Consider the following 26,278-nt stretch of genomic DNA (forward strand, 5'->3'; position numbering starts at 1 on the left):
AATAAATTTGAGGGGTAATTAAAACACATGTTTCCTTATATTTAGACACAAAACAAATACTGTCTGGCTTTAACAACTAAAGGTACGTAAATCGACTGAAAATCGTAAATGATTACGACAAAACAGATTTGTAAATGGATATAAAAGAAAACAAATCTAGTTCATGGATCACTTCGGTCACAAATATTTGAGTATAAAAAAAAATAATAATAAAAAAGTTTACAACAGTTTATACTCCAATGAATCACTGTGAAATGCCCAGTTATAGTTTAATGAACACCGTTAAATTTTGTATCGCAGAAACTAATTCATATTGCATAATCAGCATAATAGTAGCTGGACAGTAACAAATAGTAAAAAATGAACCTCTAAATCTCCTTTTTATACCTTATTGTATATCCATAGAAAGTTGTTTTTGTTTTGGTTTAGTGTTTGTTAAGGAATGTTACCTACTTCCCTAAAAAGAAGATTACCGATTCATTTCTATTTTTTAAAGTTTTTTTTTTAACAGTTGTACACCGATTTGAAAAATTATAGTTTACCTGAAAGGATTACTTACAGATTAGTCCTAAGGAAATTTTATATAAATCAGTTTAGTGATTTAGAGTTTACATTTAAAAAGTAAGTGGTTTTGCCAGAATTGAATACGGTTTATTTTAAACACTTTCTTAATTAATAAATCTATTATTATTATTGATTATAAATTATAATACTCGTGTATTACAAGTATAAAAAGATTTTGCTCCGCAAAAAAGTATCGTGACCAATGGGAGATAACGATAGAGTTTCGTGAGGATAAAGCCAGGATTAACTGCTGTAGTAATCTATTAAAGCAAACAATACAAACAACGTAAAAAAGACAGGAATGACTATCTATCACCGTGCCTAGATTCTAGCATATAGAGGATAAGTAGAGAAAAAAGAATTTTCAATAATTCAATAAAGGACTTTATTGATACATTTTCTTCAAAAAATATTTTTTATTATTAATCTAAGCTTGTAAATTCATCGTTGATATTAATGTTTAAAAGTTATTATTACCATCATATCAGCCGTTAACTGTTCACTAATGAACATAAGCTTCCCTCATAAGAGGAGCTAATTTAAAAATTAACGAGCTATTTTTAGCGAAGGGGAAAAATATTAGTAATGGGGACTAACAGCCACAATCCTAGCAATATATCATGACTTCTTATGTTGACCATAGCCCCTCTTTGAAGTAGGTTAATAGCTGGTAAATTAATCACAATGGACCAACTGACCTGACTTCGATTTCGCTTATCCCCGCTACCTAAATCAATATTGTAGGGAAAAGAGATGGTGAGTAATAAGGATTAATGGCTCCATTGCTAGCAATATACATATCTCATCGGGTCGACCTTAATGCGGTACCCCCTGGAGACTGTCATGGTTTATTTCTGGTCTGACATCATCCCTCACTGGTACTTCGCCAGTGTACTTCATGTATTTAAAAAACCAATAGCGCAGGCAGGGTAACTATTCCATTTATTGTAAAATGTAACTAATGTTGTTTATTGTAAAATGTTGATTTGGGATGTATCCTATAAAGACATGAAAACAAGAAAATAAAATTTTCTCCCTATTAATACAGTACTACTTTTGACATACCGTACGTTGAACTTTTAACTAGTATATCGTGTTGAGTGAAAAATAGGTAGATAAGTACATAATTATCACATACCACGGAATGACATAATTTATGAAGCACGATATATCTACGGTAGGTATTAGTATGTTATACATTTATTATCTTAATTGCATGAATACATAATATAACTGTGATTTTAATGTAAGCATTCAGACAAAAATATTTATTAATACAAAAAAAAAAAAAAAATTACTATTTTGAAATATGATAATATTTATTTGTAATATGACATTTTTAGTAACATAAGATATAAATAATATTTCATTGATTATCTTAAACTTAATACTTTTTAATCGACTTATTAAAGTGTACATTAATAAGTCGATTAAAAAGTATGAGTATTTTTTGAGTGTATATGTAAGACAATATTATCGCTAATTTTGAACTGATTTTAATAATTACTTTTTCATTCTATCTATAGGATGAACTCCTGTCATAAAAATACTTTTGAGTTTTTTTTTAGATGAAAAAATATATTTTACTACGATGAGGATGAAAACAGGCCAGTTAGCCCAAAAAGTCAATCGGTCTCCATCACTAATGATCCCCCAATACTACTGAGTTGATTCCATAGATTTAATTAGGAGACTGCTTTTTGTTTAGGTTTTTTGACGTTGACAAAGTTTAAGACGATAAGAAAAAATATATTCTATAGACATAGAACAGTGAAAAATAAATCATAGAATAGACATTACAGAAAATGTCGCCTAAGGCGCTACTAATGGGTAAAACTTCTTTACTGGTATAGTGTATTAACAAGCTATTTAAAAAATCAATTCAGTTTATATACAGTTGATTTGTCATAACATAACACACTGTAATACCACTACATTTAATAATAATAGATACCATTGTTAAATTATAACATATTATGTTATTCATAGCATGTGTGTCTTAGTAGACTCATCAGGGTCACTCAATTTACAAACTATAACTACCGTTACATAAGGTGAGTTTCAAAATATTTTGCTCAAGCCACTTATCAATTTGGTTTTTGGGGGTATAATTGCAGTCATTATGAAATAGAACAATTGCACAGTTGTATCTGTGACAAGACTACTGCGAATGGCGTAAAGAAATAATTGCCGCACCTACAAACTATAGTTTCTAAAATATCTTATTTGTTATAATTGGTATTATGCATGTAATCATAGAAATTGGATTAGATACGCTGTTTTTTTTTTAATGGATGATAATGGATGGTAATCCCGACTGCGCCAACAGTACACGCTGGCGGAGTACTAATGAGGGATGATACGTGAGAATGAAAAGGCAGGTCAGTTAGCCCATAACGACAATCACACTCGGAATTCAGCATGATGATTTCCTGGAGGGATCACGGGTAGATTGACCTGTCAGGATATATTGTTAGCAATGGGACTGATAATCCGCATTACTAACAATCCCTTCTGGTAATAAATTTATTTAATTAGTAGACCACTTACCATACAAAATAAGTCGAGGGCTTATAAAGACAAAATATGAGATACATGCCAGTTATTAGATATGAGGTTTGAATGTAATATACTACACTGATATTAATTACTGAACTAGACAGAGTCCTAATAGTAAGTAGATAAAAACTCAGTAAAGGCTAATTTTACTGGTATTGCTATTTTATATCTTAAACTCAAACTATTTATTTGTATATTTATTAATGAAGATAATCAGGTATCTGATTTTTTAAAAGATTTTTTAAATTAAAATAGTATCATAAATAAAAAGTGAATATCTACTTTATTTAAAATAGAACTTTTCGATCAGTTAAAAATGTATCCTAAAAGAGTAAAGTTACCATCTTAAACATTATCTTTGTGCTGGCATTATTAGAGATGAAAGCCTCCTGAAACTAACATGACCAAAAGCTTAAAAGGGACATCAAAGTAGAGAAGCCCATTAAGTATTCCAAGTAACATTTCCCATCATAAAAATGCAAACTATCTTTTTTTCTCAGTGGGACAGCTATAGTCGTTTTTACCTAGAAATCTCCACCATTGTTGTTTTATAATTGCTAGGCTTATCTATATACTTTTATAAATGTATTTTGCTATAAAAAGAACTCGTAAAAATGTGATAAAAGTGATAAATTTAAGAATAAGGTATATTAGATAATGGGACTGAGTTCTATGACCGCCTTAATGGTTCTTTATCCATTTTGCAAACCAGAATCAGGAAGCGCCGCGATATTGTTGTTGCGGTCACATTGCAAATGTCAGCTCATCGTGTTTCGCTGCGCACGCGCAAGTGCTAGAAGTGCCGCGGCCGGCGTCTGAGTAATTTGTTGAAAGTCGAATCAATTTGTTTTAGAAAGTAGATTATTTTACGGCCTCGCCTTTGGTGAATTGACTTTGCTAAAAATTATTTGGTTATAAATTTCATAAAGCACATTACAGTACGCAGTTACGTTAGGTTTAATACGCAAATATACATACTAGTCAGATACAAAATGAGATCAATTTTTTTATTATCAGCATTCAGACCCGTAGTGTTACTGTAACTATTACTATTGTTATTATTCACATTTAACATGATGTGACTTTATTTTTATAAATTATTTTTATTATTCACGGTTACTCTCCATGTGTTAATATAAGTGGGGCATGTATGTGTCCTGAATGCTGACCTAATAACAAAATTAAACATGTTCCCTTACGTTTAAATTGTTTATTGGTTTAGAGCCATGTGTGGTAAGTACGAGTACAAACTACTTATACAAGGCCATGTAGGCTGAAGAACGTTTACGCTTCTCTTAAATAATTCAGAAGAACTAATAATACAATTTTAATCAACACTAGACTGATAGTCATAAGTATATTTGTGCTCTTTTTTATGCTTTTGTTCATCTCTAGCTTAATCTATTAAATTTGATGTTTACAAATTACAAACTATTTTTAATCTTAGTATAATAGCACTATTTCTTGAGCTATGCTTTGTTATAACTCTTTGAATAAAGCGATTCACTCATGTAATGCTTAAAAAGTTCATATATGAAAGTAATCCTTAGAAAATTTTCATAATAACTCTATCAATATTTCGCTCATTCATCATGGGACTCTATCTGATAATAAATTTTCAAAATAATCATAAAGTTGCTAAAATATCTAATCTGTTGCAATGAACGCTTAAATGGGACACGTTTCAGCTTGTTAAATTAAACTTCATTTAAAACAAGTAGGGCTACAATGACCAATTTACTATGGTTAACTGCAAATAACAAAGTGTACTCAATTATCATATCTAAGTTAAATACGATAAGAATGTAATTAGAATGAAAATGCTATTTCACAGATGATGATGAATGACGTGACTTTTGCACTATTGTATACATAGTATTTATTTATTTATATACTTTTATACAATCACTTTTAATAAAAATATTAGGTATATATTATATTGTTATTATAATATTGTTTATTTAAAAATTCACATATTTAAAACTATTACAAAGTTATAAGTCATTTGAAATGAAAATTAAATATTGAATTTAATAAATCTATAGTGAGACATTAAAGGGTTAAAGCGATGATATTGATGATGATGATAATGATGATGAAATCCTTAGTAGCTATATAGGTATTCCTTACATAACTATAACAGCAACAACTGCACGTAACTGCAATACTGTGTTATCTATACCCATCATATTGTTTGGCTAATCATCACGGTGTGGTGGAAGATATCCTCTTTCTATCAAGATATTTTACCCATTAGTAGGGCATTAATGAGTTGTTAATATTAAAAACAAATGTAATAAAAAAAGCTGAGGTACATAAATTCATGTAAATGGACATAAGATTTCTATAATCGAAGTTTTTGTACAAAATACCTGATGATGATTACAATAGGTGAACAATGAATGGAGCATTTCTTTCATGCACTTCACTACACATTATATACGTCAATCTAGTGAGCGTAGGGACAGTTATTTTTCTGTGGTAATGACGAGGAGAGTGGAATGAGGCCGCACACGTAATGAAACCAAGAGTCGTTTAGAAGGAGGGTCACTTTATGTTCAATATTTGCTGGAAAATATTTGGAATCTGGATATCCTAACCTATACTAATATAGTGGAAGATAGAGAATTAGTTCGTTTAAACGCATTCATCTCTGGTACTAGCTATTGGATTTGAAAATTCTTCTTACATTTGATAGCTCATTTCCTGAGGAAGATTATGGGCTATTTAGTGTCACGATACGACCACGAGTGAAGCCGTAGGAAACAGCTAGTTATTATTTAACCTGTTATTATATAAAAACAAAATATTGAGTTTGTAAAGGCCTTATGACGTTTTTTATATATACATAGATGGAGTAAACGAATTGAAATTGCTTGATACACAAACTACGTATATTATTGTAGTTTAACCAGATCCAGCAGACTTTTAATTCTTTATTGTATTTTTATATAATTTGTAATCGAAATTCACGCACCTAATAAGCAAACACTACTAAACCAATTTAACATTTCCTTTTGTATTTAATGTCTGCGTATAAATTTGACGATTGCCTGCTATTGTCATTAATACCATACGATACTATCCTTATTTTCATAAGCCTTTTTAAGAGATTAATCACTACAGCTCTGTACTTGAAATGGTCTGACAATGCAAGTAGTTACTGTAATTTATGTAGACAAAAATTTTATGGTTAAAACAGGAAAAGATAATTAATGATAAATAACCAGTGCCGACGAACGCTGCGCCACGTACGACAGAACCATCGGTTCAAGGACGGTGAACAAGTCGGTTTGGTGCAACTTAGTTAAATATAGATATGAACATGAGACAGCACTAAAAAAATCAATACAAATACAATACAACAACTGTATTTTAAATACCTAAGTTTGACATCATAGAAATTGGTATCTGCGAATCTGTTGCTAATGAAATAAGTTTAATATTGATTGTTACTAACAAACTTTATCCAGTAGATAAATAAATGGCGTTAATTCTGTAACATAGCTCCCTGGTTTGGTACATCTGATAAACCTAACTTCTAATCATTTACAACTCGGAATAACCTGTTTAAACTAAAAGCAAAGAGAATTTAATGTATGTTTATTAAAGATAAAAAAGATCCACTTGGGAGCGAGTTGCAGAAATAAGAAACATGGCAGGTCAATTATAAATTTATATTATATCTAGCTTTTTGCCCGCTACTTTGTCCACGTGGATTTCATAGGTAAGAAAACCAATTAAATAGTTAATTAAATAATAATAGACCACTTTTAGACGTCGTATCAAGGAAAAAAATACAGAACAGTTTTAAAGTTCAAAACTTCAGGAACAAAACTAAAAACCGTATTGGATTTAGTGCAGTAGTTTTGCGTGATGCTAGAACAAACATGCAGACAGGCAAACATTCTAAAAAAATATTATTTTGGTATCTACTGCGATAAGATAACAATTCTAAAAATTATTGCTAGACGTGCTATAATTCTGACTACGACAAATTATACATGCGGCGAATTCGAGATTGTGACAAAATTGCGTTTGCGTCAAACTCAATATAATGTTTGAAGCGTTTGCGACATGGGGCATGTAATCCGGATTTTTACGTTTCCAGAATATAAAATTGAAAACTATTGATCTGGGACAGATAACATACCTAATACTATTAAGGTAATGTTATGTGTCTAGTTTAATCAAAACCGATTTGTTTTTTATATGTGTGTTAAAATTATCTGTAGTTTTAATATAGACATTTCATCATTTGTACCTACCCCGTTTTTATATTTATTATTATTTATTTACTATCAGTAGTGTACTGCGATAACGCGTAACAGGGGACATAATCGAATGTCTTGTTGTTTGGTAATCTAAAATTAATTGTTTAATTACTTATTTTCCCACATTAGACAAAAATGTCAGTCTAAATTTGACTTACATTTTTTATTATATATTTCGATGTGATAAACTTAAAAACTTTTAAATATTAAATGGTCGGTCGTCCAAGTTTGAATCTAGGTTATTGAAATTATCATGTCTATTATGCAGATAGGTATCTAAGCTAATTTATGTCTGTGTAACAAGAACAAGACCTGCCTCACCTGTCCGTGTCTGCATAGAAATTGACTGCGGTACCTAAATATTGTTTTAGCGTCATATTGCAACACATGTAGTCTACGTTTCGATTTTGTAAAAATCTACGAAATTCAAATAGAGATGGTACAATGGTGACATATAATATGGTTATGTATAATAAAAAAAACAGTAGTGTGTTATTGTAGATTTTTTACTTATTCTCTTTTATTTTTAATCTTAGCTAATAGAAAATGTCTATAAATTTATTTTCATATTATTGGTTAATAAGTAATTATTGAGACTTTGGCATTTCTATAGATTAACCTAAGAACAGAGATTCCAATTCAGATCATAAGCAATAAATGGAATCAAAATGGAATGACTAGGCAATTAAATTGTATTTAATTATTAAACGTCTGTGCCTAAACTATATAGTCCTAAGACCTTAAGGCGGAGAAAGGGATTGTTAGTAATGGGGAGGTTAGTCCCCATTGCTATCAATATACCTCATCAGGTCGACTATCGTGACTAATTTATCGTTCAATTCGTCACGATGGACTAACTGACATGCCTTTTTATTCTCATCTATCATCTCGCACTGGTGCCCCGCCAGTGTATACCGATAGCGCAAGCGGAGTTACCATTCCATTGTCATCCATAATTTTTTTTTATACAACTTAGAATGGCAAACAAGCTGACGGCCCACCTGATGGAAAATGGTAACCGTTGCCTATAGACACCTTTAGTCAGTAACATATAATTAAATATCTACTAAACGTGACGTAAACGTTTGCGTAGTTTAATATTATTGATAGTATTCGTATAATTACGTTCGTATAATTCGTATAATAACATACGTGGTTATTCTAGTAGCTGCGCTTGCTGAAATTCGAATCCTTAACTGAATCTACACTATAACCGTCGCCGCTTCTAGGTTTATTATAATTTGCGCAACTACAAAATCGTCGATTAACAACTTACGTATGAGAACAAAAACTAACGAGCAGTCACATGCAATATATTATGCATTACACGGAGTTACGCGTACCAAAGTGAATAACCAGAAATCACATGGCTCGTACCTATCGTAAGTCGTTAATATTCTAATGATATTGCAACTGAGGTGTCATGTTATGCATCGAGTTTATTGTTTCAAACAAATACTGACAGAGTAGCCTATGTGCATAATTTAGGTCCTATGCAATATAAACCACAATAGCAATCTGAAACTAAGATACCTAATATCCAATCCAAGGTATAAATGCAGTAGAGTATAAAATAATATAAAAAGGACGAAAATGTTTTATTACTTTAATCTAATTTGTTTCGGATTAGTTTCCAGATAAGTCGATACGTCATGATTGTAATTTTGGCACCAGATCCGTTTGATAATGTATTAAATACGATAAGAGTACGTACAATCATTAATAGATGTTTTGAACACTAGGGGGCACCGAGGGGTGAAATAGCTCTTTGAATACCTAATTGTAATTTTTTAAAGAAAATTTCGATAGATAAATGGGCAATCGCACGAAGACTTTTCACAACCTAAAAATTCGTGAAAGGAATCTGTAATCAAAATGTACGAGACCATAATGTATAGCTTTTTTAGATGCTAGTTTAGTTTCTTCTTTATGGAACTGGATATTACAAAAGTTGACAAAAGGAACTGCAATTCTTTCAGAGATGGCGAGGGTCATGTTCTGAAACTGTGAAGCCGAATACAATTTTTTTATAGCAATAAATATGGAAGCTTACTTTTATAGACTTAGGTATCTAAGTAGGTCTATGTTTACGTCTTGATCGACCCCAATTGGAAACTGGCTAACTAGAGTACTCTGGGTTATAAGCAAGCTGGTGTGATATTTTTAGTAAAAAAGGTTATTTTGTAAACAAATATTTTTATTATATGTATTAACGAGTCATTAACGTAAACCTACTTAGTTTTCACATGTTCACATACGCGGCTTCGGAGAGAAAATTCGGTTAACGGCCCACCACAAATTATACGGCAGGTATTCGCGTATTAAAAAAGTTCACACCACAATTAAAAGTCGATCAATTAAAAAGTCTGAACTTGGTTGCGGCACAAATCGCAAAAGTTGAAAGTGAAATCATTTATATCTAAACCGGTTGGGGCTGTATTGATTTTAAAGCCCTATAAAATTGTTGGGGGATCGGGAAGTCAGGGTGAATGCTCGCGGCGGCACGCCATACGCCGTCGACACAACAATGCTTGCCAAAAAGAAATACTGTATCTGTTTTAATGTTATGTGCTTTTCGTTAATTTTTCATATTTAAATTTTTTCAATTGCAGTGTACATGTGTACTCCTAAAACATGTGTATACCCCTAATTGCAGTATTTAGAATGGACCCAAGACTTTTTTGTATAAAGACTTTATTGAATAATCCTAGTTTAAGTCGTGGACATGAGTGCTATGTAACGCCATCTAGTAGTACTTATTAAGTACCTGATAGAGATATTTCTAATAAATTTTTTGCAAATGCGTACGCGTCATTCATAAAAAAAAAAGTCTAGACAAATGTAAACATACGGATGCAAACGTTTGTATTGGAGGGATATCAAAGCCAATACAAATATTCGTCGTTAACAAATTAAAGCGGTGATTTCATTATTCTTAAAATTATCTACAAAACTTGTGTTAACTACTATTATTGTATCATAAGTATTAGTATTACAGATACTAAGTTGCCTATCTAAAATGTCGTTCAAGAAACAGCATTACTACGACGTGAGTCATAGTTACATCACAGAATATCCAATAGCTTACGTTGTGGTTTCAAGCAAATAAATGTAACCTGTCTAACGTATTTTAGGACTATGACATAAACATACATGTTTAATTAATTGCTCACATGAATGATAAGATACATCCATCTTCAAAACATCAAACGTTCCAAGTTAGATTTAGGTATTCTATTTTTGATCAACTTTTTGTGATTTTGTGTCTAGGATATAAAATTAATTAAATAATTAGATATATGTAGCAATATAGTTTTTTTTAATCAATTATAAGCTATTTGTTGTTGTTTTTAACCGATTTTAAAAAAGGAGGAGGTCCTTTATTCAGGTGTATTTTTTATGTTTGTTACTTCTTAACTCTGTCATCTATAAACCGATTTAAAAAATTCTCTTATAGAAATTTTATCAAAATCTGTTCAGTAGCTTAGTTTTAAGTCAGAATAACTGATTTTGCCACGATTTAAGTTTTTGGTGGAACACAATCTTATGTAGCTAAACTAAAGATTGATTCTTTTGCTATAAATAAGAATAGATATAAGACATAATACCCTATAATATATATTCGTGTTGTGTCTGATGTCATTAAAAATTCCATGCGAAAGAAGTCGCGATATTATCCTAGTAAAAAATATTAGAAAATTAAATGACGTTCCATCTTATGGGCAATAAGCGTTTAATTTGATTGAGTTACATGAACACACGTGATACACATCACAGAATATACTGTGTTGTCATGACGCTAAATGACGGTGTTGTTAGATATGTCACTTGTATCAAAGATTGCGCTAATTATTTATCATTTAAATCTGCACGTACCTAACCATGCAGCCAGGAGAAAGGGATTATTAGCAATGAAGTTTGACATTCCTATTGCTAGCAATATTAGGTCGACATCCACGTGGTTCCCCTGGAAACTATCGTGAACAATTCTTTGTATTCGTCACGATGGGCTAACTGACCTGTTTCATCCTCATTTATCATCCTTCACTGGTGCCTCACCGGTGTATACCGATAGCACGGGTGGGGTTACCATTTCATTATCACCTATTAAAAATAACTATGTAGCTATTGCTAATTCAGGGAGCAAGACGCGAGGAGATGGTACTTATTCAGCTGTGCAAAGATAATCTCGTAATGTTATATAATGTATTTAAGAAGCTGAGGACAAATAAGTTTTTTCAGCAATAAAACATTATAGTTCTTATCTATAATATTATATCTATCAAATGTATTATTATTTTTATCGATACTTATTTTAATATTATTAAGTTTATAGTATTAACTTATCTCTTTATGCCGATATAATATTTTGCTCTTTGGAATGGGCATGTGTCGTATTTATTGTCTTTTGATAAACAACTCTTTGCAAATATTCATAATAATTAAGTATATGCATTCAATATAATTATTTAAAATTGACAAAACAAAAACGAAGTCGTATAATATGTAAACAACATCTGTGATATCATCTGCAAATAATCAATAAAATGTTTCCTTCTAATGCCTGCAGCCTTCGACGCATTTGAAGACGTCACAGCTAAGCGGATGTGTTTTGATACTTATTTTACATCTTCTAATTAGCCTATTACAGCCTTAATGTATATTATAGACTGTGTAACATGTAATAATAATTATTAAACTAACCATCCAGCATACAACGACGCGACGTCAAATCATCCTCTTCAAACTCCTCCAATCCAGACTTTTCTTTTGCCACATCCATAGTTATATGCCACAAGCACAATGCAAACAATGACACATCACTTAGACCACAACGTCACAGATATCAAAGGGTTCCAGCATCACGCGCGCCCGTGGGTAGGTACTCAGCTGATGCCGCTAATTTCACACGATGGTAAGGAAACGCGTTACCACAGTAGTCGTAAGCTAATAACTGGCTGTAATCAACCGGTCGGCCGCCGTACGTCGTCCGTTCAATGTCAGTATCGAATGGACAATCAATTATGCGACACAGCCACGGAAAGAGGAGCCGTGTGTCGCAACTTCGCGAGTCCGCCGCCAGTGTAGCCTCGCAATAGGGCCGCACATGCGTCCCTCCCGGTCCCAGTTTTGTTTTTAGGACGCATGCGCGTAGACCAGACGGCATGGACATGTCGATATCGACGCCCCTTAGCGACAAGCAGACGCCATGTCTCAGTGAATAAGATGAAACAATTCAATGGAAGGTTACTAATGACGTAGCTTCAGTAATATAACAGATAACAATGAGACGGGAAATTTTAGATCTATACTTATATTAATTATCGAATTAAATTATACTAGTTGGGTACATGATTTAATTATTTAAAACAAAAATGTTTGAAATATCCAATATTAATAATTTATTAAACACATCATTCATGGAAAAAAAAATCTCTGTTCCTGGGGCTCTACGTAATAACATACGAAGTTTTGGGCGTTCTGTACTATGAATTTTTTGAATGAAGTGGATACTGATTTTTTATTCTGTCTGACTGACATATTATTATTATTTGAGGTTTAATATGCTTTAACCTATCTTCTAAATCAATTTGAGAAAATTTATAATAAATTAATTTATAAAAAGCAATGCGAATGTCGATGATTGTCATTCGGATTCGACCATTCGTAAAGCTTAGTTATCTAGGTTGAGTATGAGAGTTTGCAATTTTTATTTATGATTTAAAAATGGAATGGTATGTTAGTACCCACATGCAGTATCGATATACACTGGCGGGCTTCCAGTGAGGGATGATAGATAAAAATGAAGTCAAGTCAGTTGACCCATTGTAGTGGATTCACTGAAGAATAACCATGATAGCTTTCAAGAAGGGCCGCATGGAGGTCGACCTGTTAGGGTGTGTTGCTAACAATTGGGACATTATTGTATATTTCTAACAATCCTTTACCACCAGAGTTACCAATTAGACATATAATCGAAATTATTAATTATATGTTGTAGTTGATGCCCATGTTAATTTAGGTAAAATTAATAATTTATCATGTTAATCCAGTATATCGATTATTTGTGTGTGTATCAAATTTTATTGAAATTCGTTCAGCGTTTTATAATGTATTAGGCGATTTTAAATTTAATAATTTTTTTTTTAACTAACAGTATTATATAAATTAATTTACAGCGAAAATATACTTACATAGTACAAAAAAATCAGTAAAATTGAGATATTTCTGTTTTGGAAATCTGTTAAAAGTTAAACTTACAACCAGCGTTAAGTTAGCTTAAAACGCCTACAATTCTTTTAATAGCAATTGTTACACATTGCAGTTAAAAAAATTGCAGGCGTTTTAAAGTTATTCGAACTACTAGGTGTGCAAGTACTATATTTATTAGAATAAAAAAGTTACCTTCATCTATTACACTTACGTACTTTCTAGTTTTAAAAATGTTTATATATTAAAAACCCTAATAAAATATATTAATTAACAAATTATTTTCTATATTTACTTACATCATAACATTCCTTTAAATTTTTACAATTCTACTTGTACTATATATTTATTTACTTAGTCCTCAAGCTGGAATACCCTGGGCACTTATTTTTTTTAACACAATTAGAATAAAATTTTTAAAATAAGTAAGTCCCTTGTACATATTTTAAGGCAAATTTACTACAATACATTAAAGTTTGATCATTTTATCATTAAACACCATTACTACTTGTACTAATTTATTAAACATACAATGAATTAGTACAAGATGTTCCTGATGTTGATGTTGATGATTGTTGTCTGTAGACGTAAGTTATTTTCGTTTAAATTTGTCTATTAAAATTTTTACAGACGAATTTTTAAATTTTCATGTATATTTGGTTCAATATTTAATTTTAGTTTACAAAGATATAACCACCCTAAATATAATATCATTCTAAAACGTGTAAAGATGTAAACGAGAATGATGTAAGTTTAAAACAGTGTTAAATCATTTGTCGTCCACAAATGAATAGTCGGATATCTATTTTTTATTATTATAAAGCCACAATATATTATAAACACGCAACAGTAACGTTTTGCATTTTAATCATTTTAAATACATAAATCTGTTTAACACTTATTCTTAAATAGATTGTATTTACTTGAATATTTATCGTGATATTAATCGTACCCGTTCCAAAAATAAATTTTGAATTAACTGTAAAATATATATTCTGAACTAGCTTTTCGCCTGTTACTTTACTAACGAATATATATTATTATTATTTATTTACTATATATTTATTTTTATAAGTTGGAAAACCTCATTGGTTTATGGTTTATAAAATAACAATCATAGATGACGTATCAAGCAAATATCAAATTTTAAGCTAGACCTTCAGGAACACAACTGCTAAAACCGCATCTAATTTGTTTCAGTAATTTTTGCGTGATGACGGTACAAAAATACAGATAGACAGACAGACAGACAGACAAATAGACAACATTTCTAAAAATTATTGTTATGATATTTCTTACTTTTAAGGCCCCTCATATTTTTTTTAATATCTCCTATGTAGATTGTAGTCCTAGTAGACAGACATTATCAGGTTACAATTTTTTTATATTCTTAAGAATTAAGGTATTATAAATGTTTATTTTAGAGTTCCGCTTTGCATATATAACTACTATGTTAACACCTAAGGCTAGCACTAACATATGACCGTGAGTGTATTCACAACATATCAAATTATCATTGACATAGTAAGTAAACATGTCTCATTTCAATACTGATGTCAAATTTAAATATAACTTTACGTACGCAGAACAAGTTTGATGATAGTTCACCAAATTGTCAATGATGTAATTTAATGATTGTTTTTTTTATAGTAAGTGTAGGTTTGATTAATTTTAGTAGGTATTAACATTACAGATTTACTATCCGTAGCTTCGCTAACGGGAATTATCATGAAAAATATCGTATTCTAATAGAATTCCTTCCGACGAATTGATGCGATGGGATTCGAACCTACATATCCCCTGCGAAAAGGGATTGTTAATAGGTAATGGGGATTTGAAGCCTCGTTAGTAATATATCCAATCAGGTGGACCTTTTCGCGTTACCCCTGAAATTCCGTTGGCATACATATATCGATTTTTTTATACGGTGAAAATGGAATGGTAACCACGTTTGCGCTATTGGTATACGTTGGTAAAGTTATTGATGCTGGTTTCCAGGAGGAACTACGTGGAGGTCGACCTAATAGTATATATTTTTAACAATAAGGCTGCTAGACTCCATTATTGATAATCGCTTTATCCCCGGCGTATACCCTTAGCGCGGGTAAGATCAGAAGATCTATCATGAAATATTTTCCGAAATTTCGGAGCCGAATGAAATACAAATTTGAAGTTAAAATACATACCTGTGTTTCGGTTTGAAGGGTGGTATATGGCGTGAATTTATTGGGTACAGAGGAATAACATCTGAGTTCTCAGGATGGCAACGCATGGGGGGTATCATGGGCGAAACAGTATACTCTGTTATGTCCATGGTACTGTTCATGTCTATAGGCGACGGTTACTACTTTCTATCAGGTGGGCCGTCAGCTCGTTTGCCATTTTAAGTTGTATAAAAAAAAACATAGTTACACATGAATATGAATAAATTGAGAACCCTATCTACTTTGGAAGTCGTTTAAAAATGATGAATAATTATGGTGATGTAAGGGATAAAGGAGTTTTAATATTCTACCACCTTTTCACCGGTGCCATGGAAAACTTATTGTATTATGAATAAGAATTGTTATAACCGGAATCTACTTGGAAGGTCACTTGCATAATTCTCTTCCATATAATGTGCTATGTGGTCACATTTGTCACCACAGCATTTATTACATTGAATTTAAATAGAAGAAAAACAATTGTAATAGATTTTATGTTATATAACAAGAAACAATTGCAGCTTGTTCTTACACTGCTTTCATGATAGTATAACCACCAGAAATTAAATAATAGTTCCAATATAACTATAATTAATTAATTACTTTCCGGTACTTACAAAATCGGATAAGATAAATCTATTTCAGATATAATTTAATCTGGATAATGTTAATTACACAACCAATCGGAACCGCCCATTAATCGCTTGAAAGTTCGCCAAAGTTGAACTATTTGTTACCTCCTACAAAGCTTCATTCACATTGAACAACAATAGTTGCATTATAATTCTGGCCGCCAGCGAAAGCACTTGCGCAAGTCGAATGTAAACGGCGATTAAAATAATTAATGGTTACACCTAATGACTTACATCACTGAGACTCCTTTGAGTTAGCCGGTGACAACAATACACCGTTTATTAAACTAGGCTCATTAATAAAATCGGCAATAAACGCAGCGCCGCTGTAATCTCTATTGTTCTTTAGTAATATGGGAGATTTTGGAAAAACTGCTATCATTGTTTACGCAAATCAAGTTAACATACTTATTTGAATCTTATTCATGAACTCGTTTTATGTGTTTAATGCGTTTTTTGATTGTAATTAATACAGTAAAATACCTAAATAAAAATAATATAATCTTATGTTAATCCTGGATAAAAAAATATCAATATCCATTCGTATTTTTGACGTAAAGCAATTATGTTCGCATGGCAATATTTCAGTATGAAGGATATGGTAATGAAATTACAAGATACAGAGGTATAACACCTTAGTTCTAAGGAATAGGAATGCAATGCGGAACAAAGTACGAGTATACTCTATTATGTCCATGGTACTGTCCATGTCTATAGACGACGATTATAACTTTCCTTTAACTAAGCCGTCAGTTTGTTTGCTACTCTAAGTTGTATAAAAATACTAAAAGATACTAGAAAACGAAAAATACCAAATAAAAATACAAAATACCTATTAATAATTGGCTCCAAACCAAAATAAAAAGTTGCAGGTATACTTAGGCTTTGGGAAATATGACATATACTAAGCTTTTCCTATAAATTATAATATCTCAATAAGTACGATTCTCAGTTCGGCTTTTCAAATGTTTTCTTCATTTAAATAGATGATGAATCGTCTTATCTAAAGATTAATTAACCTTGTTATAATTAGGTCGCTAAATAAGATTAAGTAAACAATTTTGTCGTTAAACATGTAGAGAGATGTTATCTTTTATCATCTATATGAAATTGTAATGAGGGCAATGGGAACTGTAAATGAAAGTAAAAAATTAATACCTATAAGAAACAGGGGCTGATCTTATTTACAGAATTATTTTAATTTTATAATTTCAACGAATAAATCAAGGGAGGAGAAATTAAATTGGACGTAGAGAAATGCCTGCCTAGTAACAGATAAAATAACTTTTTTTTTCAATTAAATATTTATATAAGTGTTATCAAAAATGTAAAATAACACTTTTTAAGTGCACTTTACTTTCATTTATGTATTTATGTGAAAGCTGTAATGATAAATAACCACACGTTCCTATTACATTCTCAAAATTATGTAAATTACAGGTGCATTAAAATTTTTCAAAATTGTAATAAAATCTTATATTTTGGAGGTGACATTTCGCAGATGGATTGCATAAAGTACCCAACCGTAAAATAAAGATTAATGACTCTTTGATATGTATAAAGATCATTAAAAACTAATAATGGTAGTTTTATAAATCAGTTTAACGTTACACGTTTATATAATTAACAACAATGGAATTTAATTGCAGAACATTTGGTAATTTGCAGAGATCTTGTCAGTAAATCACTTCACATTATTAAGTGATAAAAAAATTAAAATTAACATTTTAATCCATTGAGAATGTCAATCAAGTAGAACGGCTTATCTGATAGAATGTGAGAAACACAGAGACACGAACGGCATATCATAGGAAAAAGATTTTTTTCATGTATAGTTTAAAAGTAATGTAATGTAATGTAAATTGGACTGTCTTTTCCGCGCTTAGCCAAACTTAGTTAAAAACTAATAAATAACGACAAATTTGTGTTTTATAAAGAAATTTAGTAACATGTGTTTACGTACAAAGAATAGGATTTAATAGTATCCTATTTGGTAAAATTTTCGAGATTTTATGACAGAGTCACTGCTAAAAAATGTGAATAGAGTGATTGTAAATTGAGCAATTATTGTCAATTCAGGTTTTTTATCTTTAGTCGCATAAGCTGATAGCCTATCAGATGTGAGAATCGTCGTATACAAAAAACAAAACATCACAGAATATTCCTTTTGTAATCTGATACATTTTGGTTGCCATTAAGTTTGCTTGTTTGTTGTCTCTTAAATGAGGTTCCAGATTCGATTACTGATCGAGTCAATATAGGAAACGTTATTTTCTAAACTGGATCGCTTCGGGGTGTTCTGATTTGTGAACTCAGGTGTTTTTGACCCATTGCTACCTTATCAGGACGACCTCCTCGCGGTAACAATCGCGTCCTATCCCATGATGGGCCAACTGACCTGCCTTTTCATTCTCAAATATCATCTCTTAACGGTGCTCCGCCAAAATATACCATAAGCGCAGGCGGAGTTACCATTCCATTACCATCCATTTAAAAAAAAATCTTATCCTCTTAACTAGTTAACCAATCGTCATAAAATAGTCGATGGTAAAAATTATTAATATAATGAATAAATAATGTAAATATTACTTATAATTCTCATAATTTATAATTTTATATAATTCATCAATTTGAAGTTTTATGATTACATAATGATAATTTAATGATTACCATTTAAAGTATGAATATTTTCTAATTACATTAAACGACAAAACACAAGATAGCTGTCGCTTGTTCGAGAGCTATAACTTTTTAATGGACCATTGTATGAAGCAGTTCAATTGACAATAAACAGAAGAACTCTGTTATTATACACATGATATCTGTTATATCGTGATTATATTTTTATTCGCCAATGAAATTGAATGACATCTAAATTACCACAAAACAAAACGTTGAAAAACAAACGTTAAAAGTCATGTATGTATGTAATATTTACCTGCAATCATATAGCGTCAATTCAATCGTGAATTTAAAATATGAAACGTTGATATTATACAACATAAACGTATGTTTACGTACACACGAATATTTCGACAATACTATGCAAATGAATCTAAATTATATAGCATAAATTGTAAAGGGAATCCAGTGGTAATACTAAGCAACTTTTCCCGAAGAATAAATTCGAAATTGCAAAACAATTTTGAAAACTTCCATATAAGTCACGTAGTCATATAATCGATTTTGTATGAAACTTTTAAATTTTTACTATTATTTTTGGGGAAAATTGTTCAGGTTCATTAATACTAATACTGGATTCAGCTTGGTATACTTTTACGACTACCCTGTAATATTATAATATTTATAAATATTTTTATAATTGATTTAATATATTTATTAATATTAAGTTAACGAACAGTATCCCGTGACTTTGCTTCGTGAATTAGTATATAAAGTAACCTAGTATTTCTGTATATCAAATTTCAATTCAATCCATTTAGCCACTCAGCCGTTATGGAGTAACAAATATCAAAACATCTTTATAAACTTTCACAATTATACTTGTAGGATATAGAGTGTGTTTGTTTGTTTATTACCTCTTTGTGTGTTAACGGCTCAACATTTAGTATACAGGATGTATTTGAGATAGAAATGGGCATAGACTACTTTTTATCTAGATCACGCGAATGAAATCGCATGTACAATTTTGAAATAAAACAATTGGAATTTGGAAAGATATTTACATTCCCCAGTTAGAAAGTGGTAACCGTCACTTACATGATTAACATCTTTTTTACAGATAATAATAGAATAGTGACTCTTACTAATCTATTGGTATACACTGTCGGGATGCCAGTGAGTGATGATAGATGGGAATGAAGACATTTCACCTGGGCCTTTGTGATGAATTTATCGAGAATTAACCACGATGTTTTGTAGGGATTTTTAATACATACATATCTGTCACGCCTGTCTCCCATTAGGGACAATGGAACGCCAAATGCTTCAATTCAAACAAACCTCTTTCGCTTCTTCTACATTCACCAATCTTTTCATACACGCTCGCCGGTTACGGGTACTTTTAATTTGGCCCTTCTTCAGCACGTCGCCTATTTGGTCGACATACGCTCATCTAGGGCAGACTACCGACATCTCCATTCATTGTTGCTCGATAAATCTCTTTCGAAATTCTTCTTTCATACATCCTCTCCAAATGGCCAAACCAATCTTTAATCTTTTAGCATATATAGATAGCAATGGATACTAACATCTATATTACTAACGAGCCCTTCCTCTCCAATCAAACTGATTAGGTAATATTATTAAGCACTATCGTATTAAAATGAAGTCGAATTAAAAAATATACGAGTAGATAGATGTAAATGTTCGTAGAATTTACGTAAAAAAAGAAAGATACAAATATATCTACATTCCGATGTCGAGATCCAAAATTAATGTAACAAGTATTTACAACTACATATTTATCTAAAAATAACACCCACACAACTATTCTAAGTAAACAAATATGTAATCTAATTTTTACCAATCAATAAATTATATTGCGTGTAATTAATCTTTTTAAAATAATTAAATGAAAGTAAAATATTATAATGTTCTTCAATTACTTGTAATTGTGTACGAATCAAATGTAGGAACAATGTACTTGTCAAATATGATTAAAAATGAATACATTTTAATTGGTAGGTACGTTTAATGAAATGATTGAAGTACTTACCTAATGATAATTAATAATATGTACGTAACAGTAAATATACCAAATCTCGTCGGGGGGGGGGGGGTATTGATAGTAAACTTATCGAACAGGCCTGTTGTTATTAATACTTGTAAGCTTAACCTGTAGGCGGTTTCATCAGGAAAGCATCGTGGTTTAATTCCTGATATTTCTCACTGATGCCCCACCAGTGTTTACCCTAATTTTTATGAAATGGTAACCTCGTCTGGGCCCTCGGTATACGCTGGCAGGGCACTAGTGAGGGATGATAGATTCGAAAGAACTGAGATCAGTCAGCCCATCGCTACAAATTCGCTTAGAATTAATTACGATGGTTTTTACGGTAAACTACCTGGAAGTCGATGGAGGAATGGGGTACATTACTAGTAATAGGGTTTCTTTACTCAATTACTAACAATTCCTCCCCTCCCCCTTTAATAATTAAAATTAGAGCATTCCATTTTCATCTATTTAATAACCTACCTTGTGAATAGGTACAATATTTGACGGTCAAGACACAAAACAAATCGATTTATATTCGTTAAATTATCCAAGTATCTTCATATTATATAGAAGTAGTAGTTTCTATTATTATTTTTTATACAACTTAGAATGGCAAACAAGCTAAGGGCCCACCTGATGGAAAGTGGTAACCGTCATCTATAGACATGAGCAGTACCATGAATTATTAACAATCGTTTCCTAACTATCAATTAAATATAGGTAGGCTTAAAATAAATATTACACAACGAAACTACTAATAACTATTTTTAAACCTGACTTTATGTAGGTTATCGCAGACAAAAACAAACAATCTGTAGGCATAAGCTACGGGCAATGTTACAATCATTACTCAAATGAGTAGGCAGCTGATAGGTGTATTGCAGCTCCAAATATTAATTGTACTGACTAGTCCTCGGGGTAAAAGATTTATATGTGACGTAACTAAATCGGTTTTGCGTGACTAAGATAACATTCTATGTATAATGTTACGATCTGTCATATTTGATCATATATTGGTTTATCAGGAGAATAGTGCCGGAAGCTAGTAACGACAATATTTCATATCGTTTTAAATATTTACCGACTCGAATGTATTAGATAATTATTGCGTGGTTTGAAAAGAATATTTTTATAACACAGCAGAATCGATCAATAGGCATGCTCAGTATAATGTAATACGCTCCATAAATCCGTGAAGCGTTCATCCAGCTCCGATCCATCTAACTCAGATGCTCTTCGTATTTATTATTAGTCATTTATGACTCCATAAATATGTGTGAAAAGTCACAAACAAGATGGTAACACTAAATGTAATCAGTCTAAGTCGCCTGTTGCAGTTATGATAAGGTAGCGTTCGACTTAGAATATTTTACTGAGCACTTTATTTGATATATCATTAATATCTAGAAAGAGTATCCACCTATAATTCAATAAAAACGGTCAACGGTTTGTTGCAATCATTATAAGTTACTTATAATGTTGTTGTATGTCAAGAAATTGACGTATTGCTTTTACGGATATCCGATACAGCGTACTTAATATGCTGATACGAAAAAAAACCTAAAGTATATTGTAACAACAAACATAATCGTATTTATACCAATTCTATTAATATTATATAATCGAAAGTTTGTAAGATTAGATGGATGGATGGATGTTTGTTACTGTTTCACATAAAAACTATATAGAATGAATTGGACAAAATTCAACAAAATTAATACGAATAGATAATATAGCACAGAAGATTTATATGTACTGAATTACGCTGGCGTAGTCACAGGATATAGCTAATGCTTAATATATAAGTCACGCGCTTTAATTTTTAAAATGTATATAATTATAATTACTTCTCATTCATAATATGATTGTGTTAGAATTGGCATGAATTATCTACTTTTTTTTATAAAAAGCTGACTTCTTATTTGATGGAAATTGGTAACCAACGCCCATGGACATATAATAACAGAGTATACTGTTTCGCCCATGATACCCCTCATGCGTTGCACATTCCTGAGGACTAAGGTGTTATTCCTTTGTACCCTGTAAATCTACTGCCATATCCTACTCTTTAAAACGAAACATAGCCATGTAAATAAAATTGATTTACGGTTGAAACCCGAATGGCATAGAGGTGGCCAAGCAAACGACTTCTGTGTCCTTTTGACGTACCTGTAGTGTATAATCTACAACAGATATAATGTATGAAACGCGTTCGTAGGGTAGGTATCGGATCTCCCAAAAAGAAGTGTGAGCTCTGTTTAATTTTGAACTACAATAAATAATGCTTTGTAATATCTCCAGGGGTATTATTTATATCAATTATGAATAAACGGTTCATTAAAAGTATTAAAATATTGTACAATGATCGGTGTATTATTATAACTATTATCTGAACGGCTCTGATGTAATAAACTTTTCGTCTAGACAAACTACTTCCTGTATGAAAAGTGACAGCAATAGCAATATTGTGTTACAAGTGTATCAACATGTACACAGAATAGGTACAGACAAAGGAAGTAGAGCAATCATTCCGCAATCTGGGGCTTGCCAGGAAAAAGTAATAAAGCTATTAAGTGGCATGCAATGCATCACCAACACCGACTCGGTGATATGACTTTAAATCAATATAACGTAAATCATGTTTTAATTTCTCAAAATCCTTCTTTTATTTATCAAATTCAAATAAGAGGTAAATATCTTTGTAATTTTCAAATATAATAAAAATATTTATAATTGTTCAATATGATAACAAGGATATAGAGAAGGAATGATAATAATAACACGATAAACAATATTATATAAATATACAATAATATAATTTTATATATATATATATATATATATATATATATATATATATATATATATATATAATAATTATATTATTGTATATTTATATAATATTGTTTTTTAATATATTGAATATATTAAAAAACAATATTTATAAAAGTATTATTTTTTTAATAACTAAGGATAACATTAACATATTAAAAAAAGTTAAACTCAATTGTTTCTCTATGTCAATCAATGTTGTCATTACACTAAAGTACATAAACGCAAAACACGCATGATTATGACATACCTAAATAATAAATCTTACAGTTTATTCATAGTGATACCACAGAATATAGAATAATGTGACACTTACGTAAGTGGAAGTAGTACAAGTGTACAATTCTGAAAATGGGCACTTACTACTTTATTTCGATAAATAGTTTTTTCTGTGATTTTGACACCTGATTTAGGGTCTGCAGCCAGAAAAATAGCTAAAGAGTGATTTTATTATAAATGAAAATAAACTATGAATACATTTATTGGGTTATTATCATCATTATGCCGACTTTTTCCATTATTGAAAGTTAACAACTTAGACACCTATATTAATAATAGAAATAAATAAATATTAGTATAAAAATAGATTTTTCAAAACACTAGTCACGTATCAGTTTATAAAATTAATTCTACTTTTATATACACATTTTTTTATTTTATATTTATTATTATACTCATTAATCATTGACATTATTCGATATTCTTATTAGGTGCCTACTATGATTACGTAAACTGTGTCACCTGGTATTCGCAAAAGATATAATGCACGTAACCCATTCCTGATTACATTTTAACAGAATTTTTAAACTTAAATTGCGATTTGATCCATTTTCAATCGACTTCAAAAAAGGAGGAGATTCTTATTTTGGTTGTACCTTTTTTATGTTTGTCCTTAATTTGGAAAATCCATTTTTAATTTAAAATAAATTACTTATAGATTAGTCAGATATCAAATCAGTTCAGTAAATTCTTATTTAAGTTTCATATTCCAAATAAGTGCACTTATCTTAAGTGTCTTTTATTAAAATTTGGTAAATATATATTTAATTCTCAACTTTAATTATAATTATTCTTAAAACATAACGTCATCCCTTTATTGCCGTGTGTGTCATAGTGGCGACTAAGGGAGCTTAATGATCAAGGAATAGGCAGAAGTGTCTTTCTCAAAACATCACCAAATTTCAACTGCCACTGTCTACTCGCCTGTCAAGCATGTCAAAACCAATCTATGAATGTGTGTGTGGCCTATGTTTAGCAGTGGACAGATGACAGCTGATATGATGACGATGATGATTACAATGACATAATTTCATTATTATTAAGTGTTATTGAATAAAAAAATCTAATATAAGTATGTACATAATCGACTTGTGCTCAGTCGAACGGATATTTCTATCAATATTGTAGAAGTTTTTTTTGTATTTCGCCACAAATGTCCGGATATCATATTTAGAACGGAATATAGAACAGTCACTGTAATTGTTAATGACGTGATACTCATATTAATTAATTATACATACTTCAACTCGAGTGAAATTTTTCAGCTGTACATTTTTGATGGGTCGGAGGTTTGTTTTTTAATGCGTGTACAATGAAATTGGAATCATTTTAAAAGTAAAACTGAACATGATTTCCAAATGGGGGAAAAAACAAAATAGTTTTAATCTTCCATACTATTGAACTCCATATTTTTTAAAAAATTAAAAAATATGGATGGAATAATGACAAAAAAATTTGTGGCCCAAATTTTTTTGTCATTTTTCTATTTTGTTTTTAGGGAAAATGTTCAATTAAACTTGTACAACGATTACCTTAAAGGGATGTTAATAATTTCACGCTGTATATGGATTTTGTGTAATTAACCCAGACTTACTTACGAGTATGGATTAAATTAAAAAGAGACAGTGTATAGCTGTCCGGAAGTCACATTACAGTTACAATTTTTGCTTTACTATAATATCTAGCATTCACTTATATGTAGGCATACCTACTTCAAAATTAGTTACCTATGCGAATCACAGACCGGAATGCAAAAATATATTCAGAGTAAACTACAAATAACAAGAAAGTTTGTAATCTATTTTACAGACAGCACTTATTTCATTAGATATGTAATAATAAAATAAAAACTAAATCATCGTAATTGTCATGATCTTAATCATTGATAAATATTTATGTAAAATAGAAAATTTGTTCTTAATTAAATAGTCAGAGTAGGCAGTTTACGCAATTACCCACTCTATCTATAAATAAAATAATACAATCCCTTATAATGATGAAGGCTCTATTATAGTGTTATTTGAGCAATTGCATTGTATATTATAA

At 30.8% G+C, this 26,278-nt stretch overlaps 1 protein-coding gene across 2 annotated transcripts in view; it reads right to left on the bottom strand.

The window, feature by feature from the left end:
• The window catches only part of LOC113517215 (cerebellar degeneration-related protein 2-like), a 90,456-nt gene that overhangs the window by 17,485 nt on the left and 46,693 nt on the right, over window positions 1-26,278 (bottom strand). The window contains exon 1 of one of the 2 annotated variants that reach the window (XM_026901809.3): window positions 12,102-12,491. The exons of the other annotated variant lie outside the window; for it this stretch is intronic. Coding sequence (XP_026757610.2) covers window positions 12,102-12,180 — 79 coding nt within the window. The 5' untranslated portion in view covers window positions 12,181-12,491. Of the gene's footprint in view, window positions 1-12,101; window positions 12,492-26,278 lie in introns of those variants that run through there. 2 annotated transcript variants of the gene reach the window in all.

The sequence above is a fragment of the Galleria mellonella genome, unplaced genomic scaffold, assembly GCF_026898425.1.
Source record: "Galleria mellonella isolate WM207_F2 unplaced genomic scaffold, CSIRO_AGI_GalMel_v1 utg223, whole genome shotgun sequence".
Lineage (NCBI taxonomy): Eukaryota > Metazoa > Arthropoda > Insecta > Lepidoptera > Pyralidae > Galleria > Galleria mellonella.